Genomic DNA, 4,889 nt, shown 5'->3' with positions numbered 1-4,889 from the left:
TGCTGTAGGGTGGAGATGTGATCTCTACCTGTACTTGTTATTGAGAGATGTTTCATGCAGGCAAATTCTTTTAATCACAAATCAAATCTAATTAAATATAATACCGTGTCAAATAGTAACGGATGAACCCAACACTAATTCTATCCTATAGCAAGCATTTTTATCAATTTAAGATTATTCTATCCACACTTAAATTCAGTTTGAAAAGAGTATAAATATAAATATATACAAAATACAAGATTTTTCACTCTACATATTTGTATGCATCCTAAGAGACTATTCCGGTTGGACTGACCTACAAAACCTAATACGAGTTGTAGTTGATGGAGGATAAACAGGGTTACACTTGCCAGAGGAAAGCATCCGACCACCTCTTGATTTACATCTAAACTCTAAATTCCTAAATTCTAAATCCTGATTAATCTAAATCATAAACTCTAAAACCTAAAATCTAAATTCCAAACCTTTAAATCCTAAAATCTAAAATATAAACCTCCACTCTATATTATAATCTTTAAACTCTAAACCCTTAAAATATTAAACCTACACCCTAAAACAAGAACGGTCCAACCTAGAAAACGCCATTTTTTTTTGCCACGCCAACGAGGAGGCACGCTCCAGGCAACGAGGCAAATGTTTAGATGGGCCGTCTTCGTTTATAACCATTGATCAAATGAGCAATCTCTCTAATTTCTTAGATTGAATTGGGCTGGGCCATCACACACATTGACATTGACGCATACACAATCCTAGTCACACAGACACAGTAAACAAAAAGACATTTCCTGAATCCCGAATCCTGATGATGGGTATACACTGATGGATTCCGTCCGTTCAACAGTCAAGATTTCCTCTTCCACCGTCCATCCATCACTCATATACGTGTCTTGAGAATACTCCATGCAGGTGTGAATGATCCCCGAAGAGAGCCACTTGGTAGAGGCGTAGAGCCTTTGTTCAGCCATGTCCATGACCACCTCCCACAAAATTCTCTACACTCCTCTCCTCCCAGATACTTTCCTTCCCTGTAATTTCCTCCTCTTCTTCTTCTTCTTCTTCTTCTTCTCTACTGGGAAAGCGCCATGGCTATGGTTGACCCGCTCCCAGTTATATTCCCTAATGACACCGGGAGGCAAGAAGACAACCAGCTAGACTCCTCTTTCTCCATAGTAGCCCTTCGGAAGTTACCCCACCTCACCGACTACGTTCAGAACCTCCAGACCTTCACAAACCCATTAGAATACAACCCATTCTACCACGAACCAGCCAGATTCTACATCTCCCCCTCCGACGTCATTCTCCGGCAGGTCGTCTATGACCTTGCCAGTGGCTTCCCCGTGGCCACGCCCCACCTGACCTACCACCGTGCAGGCCCACGTAAACAGATCTTCTACGACCCCTTTCATGTGCGAGCTGCGATTGTTACTTGTGGAGGACTGTGCCCCGGCCTGAACACTGTCATTAGGGAGCTGGTGGTGGGTCTGTGGGAGCTTTATGGGGTGCGTCGGATTTTTGGTATTAAGGCGGGGTACAGGGGGTTCTATTCCACGGAACCGGTGCCGCTTGATCCCAAGGCTGTGGATAATTGGCATAAGAGGGGTGGAACCATTCTTGAGACCACCAGAGGTGGGTTTGATCTCGTTAAGATCGTTGATGCCATTGAAAATCGAAGGTTTAATCAGGTCAGTCTCATCAATCTGACGACGACAAAGCAACAATCTTTCTTCTGTTTGTTTATTTGTTATTTTTTTCTTCTGCTAATTTAATGCTACTTCTTTCCGTTCATGATATGATGCATTCATTCTTCACTTTCGGTTCTGTTCTTATGATCCAGTTAATTAATTAATTACTTGGCGCAATTCCCCGAATTCTGTGAAACCCCTTCCATGTCAGGGAATGCCAATCAAATGTTCATCTTTTTCTCTCTGTAATCATTATTCGTTCTGCTGCTGCAGGTATACATCATAGGTGGAGATGGCACAATGCGTGGGGCTGTCAAGATTTTCGAGGAGATCCGTCGACGGAAGCTGAATGTAGCTGTTACCGGGCTGCCCAAAACAGTCGACAATGACATTGGAATCATAGACAGGTCTTTTGGGTTCTACACAGCAGTGGAGACCGCCCAACAAGCCATCAGTGCAGCTCACGTCGAGGCAGAGAGTGCAGTAAACGGCATTGGCCTGGTAAAGCTGATGGGTCGAAGCACGGGCCACATCGCCCTGCATGCGACCTTGAGCAGCCGAGACGTGGATTGCTGCTTGATTCCAGAAAACGATTTCTACCTGGAAGGGGAAGGGGGGTTGTTTGAATTCCTGGGACAGAGATTGAGAAAGAATGGGCATGCCGTGGTTGTGGTGGCGGAGGGGGCGGGGCAGGATTTGATACCGAGAAGCGACGCAGAGAAAGAGGAGAAGGATGAATCCGGCAACCCAGTGCTGTTGGATGTTGGGGGGTGGTTGAAATCGGAGGTGAAGCGATGGTGGGCAAGAGATCACCCAAGGGAGTTGCTGACGGTGAAGTACATAGACCCAACGTATATGATACGTGCAGTACCTCCGAACGCGACAGACAATTTGTACTGTACGCTGCTGGCGCACTCGGCGATTCATGGGGTGATGGCGGGATACACTGGATTTGTGTCTGGTCCCATTAATGGCAACTATGCGTATATTCCGTTACTGGACGTGGCTCAGACGAGAAACGTGGTGAATACAAGGGACCATAAGTGGGCGTGGGTCAGGTCCGTCACTAACCAGCCGGATTTCTTGAAATAACTGGAGGCTTTGTGATTGGAGTCTCGAAAAAAACCCATATAATGTAACTTCAGCTATCTTTAGACTTTAGCCTAGTAAGTGTTTGATGTTAATCCCCATAAATAAGTGTTGGTATGTAATGTAACCCATGATTACACAACTTCCTTAGAATTGGAAAGCAACTTGGGCCTCAAACTAGTATGGGTTGGTAGCAGGATGAATTTCTTCTGGGTTGTTAGGAAGACATATCTAAAAAGATTTGACAAACGGTATGTAAGCAAATAGCAATAGTAAGGACTTTCTACAAATACAAATGTAGCTTGGGGCAGGCCTTGGCCAGTTGGTCCTTCCTTTAGTTTCTTATAATATTCTGCTTACATGGATGGTGCTGTAATTACAAGAATAATTCTACTTGTAACTCAGGACTTGTTCTACTTGCTTATTGTAGGGATTCTCTTTCCAAATGAATGCCTCAAGCACAACAGTATCATTATCATCCCAAAATACAAATCTGATTCAACATAATTTAAAAATCTAATTGGTCAGATTAGAATTCAATTGATTATTTAATTTTTATATATAATATTTAAAATTTTTTATATAATAATTAAATTATATAAATAATTATTACATTTATATATTTTATACAAATAAAATATTTATTTTCTATATTTATTAATTACTTAAAATAATTAATTGATTCGAATATTTGAATAATATTAATTTTTAATATCTGTCGCATATTAAATTGAATTCCAATATTTTCATAATTCGAATATTGCCTGAATCAATTTGAATTTGATCCGTTTATAAATCATCTCTTTGAAACGCGTAAGAGATCACTCCACGGAGGAAACTATTCACGTTTCTTTTTCTATTGACAGAATAATTGTGTAGGGTAAACCAATTATCACTTGTGCTCATCTCGATTAACGTAAAACTAAAAAGAGTAAAGCAAAGAAGCAAAAGCGTGTTCTTTCTTTGATATCTCCTTTGCCCTACATATTTCATCACTATTTAACCAATTGGCGTGTTGGTAGTTAGTTATTCTGTCTTGTTTTCCAACAATTCTTTATCATATATAAAGAGTTGTTTTTTCCTTACTTGTAGGACAAGTAACTCAGATATGTGACACTATAACTATTTTATAATCAAAATATCAATAGACTATAAAGCATCATTAAATAAGGTATAGTGTAGATGAAAATTTGGTGGACGTGGATTGGTCCATATTACATCCACCAATTTACATCACATCACGGTCTATAGTTATTCTGAATTGTGGACAAATTGTATGCATCGGACCAATCTACACATGCAGTGGCATTCTGTGTCTATGCCATATTTTTTGATTTCACGGATTTTATATACATTTATAAATAATCTACACCAACAATTTAAAAAATAACACAAAAACATAACCGTTATGTCCACTGGTTTCCAGGTCAACGGTCTGACAGTTTGATTCAAACGGACGGCATGTTCTGACAAACAAATTAAAAAAATAAAAATGGTAAAAACCGTTGAACGGGTCAACGGTTTGTCTGCTTGGGACAACCAGTCAAAAACTGGGTTTGGGGTAAAACAGAACTGCTTGCCTGGATAGTTCCCGGGCTGAACGGTACAACTGTCCGAGTCAACAACGGTTCGAAAACCTTGATCTACACAGTTAATTATAAATATCTAATTTTTACATTTTATATGATAAATATATTTGAAAATGCATCAATGAATTAATATTAACCAATAAATATTAATTTTTATAAAAACAAATATAAAATAATTAAAATTAATATATATATATATATATATTTTTTTTAAAATATTTTAAATATAATTTTACTGATAAAATGTTAAAATTTTAAAAAATAAGTAAAATAATTAATATTTTATTGATAAAAATATTAAAATATAAAACAAACAATAGGATAGTCTTTCAAGAAAAGTGTGAAATAGAAGATTAAAAATCATGTGTGGACGGTCCCCAACCACGAGATTTTACCGTGAATGAGAAATTGAGGTGTAGATGGGACCTCTTCATGCCATATTGAGGTGTGTACAGAACTGGTCCCGTCCACACCCAGATGAATGCGAGCAAATCCAGTGGACGGGACCGAAAGAGATGGTTCCGAACAC

General features: G+C 39.0%; 1 protein-coding gene across 1 annotated transcript; it reads left to right on the top strand.

Annotated features, from left to right (window-relative positions):
- The first annotated feature begins 801 nt into the window (after positions 1-801).
- Positions 802-3,187, top strand: PFK2 (phosphofructokinase 2). The gene is made up of 2 exons (XM_088965465.1): positions 802-1,682; positions 1,956-3,187. The coding sequence occupies exons 1-2, from the start codon at positions 1,083-1,085 to the stop codon at positions 2,772-2,774; spliced, it is 1,419 nt and encodes a 472-aa protein (XP_088821591.1). The 5' UTR covers positions 802-1,082; the 3' UTR covers positions 2,775-3,187.
- Positions 3,188-4,889: the final 1,702 nt, after the last annotated feature.

Source organism: Nelumbo lutea, chromosome 1 (genome assembly GCF_056320005.1).
Source record: "Nelumbo lutea isolate HS-2025 chromosome 1, American lotus-T2T, whole genome shotgun sequence".
Classification (NCBI taxonomy): Eukaryota; Viridiplantae; Streptophyta; class Magnoliopsida; order Proteales; family Nelumbonaceae; genus Nelumbo; species Nelumbo lutea.
This window is presented reverse-complemented; position numbering and strand designations above follow the sequence as displayed.

Excerpts from the sequence above, each read along its gene's own strand:
- PFK2 (XM_088965465.1), top strand. The coding sequence starts at position 1,083 with ATGGCTATGGTTGACCCGCTCCCAGTTATATTCCCTAATGACACCGGG. Across the intron at positions 1,683-1,955 it reads AAAATCGAAGGTTTAATCAG|GTATACATCATAGGTGGAGA; the intron begins GTCAGTCTCATC and ends CTGCTGCTGCAG.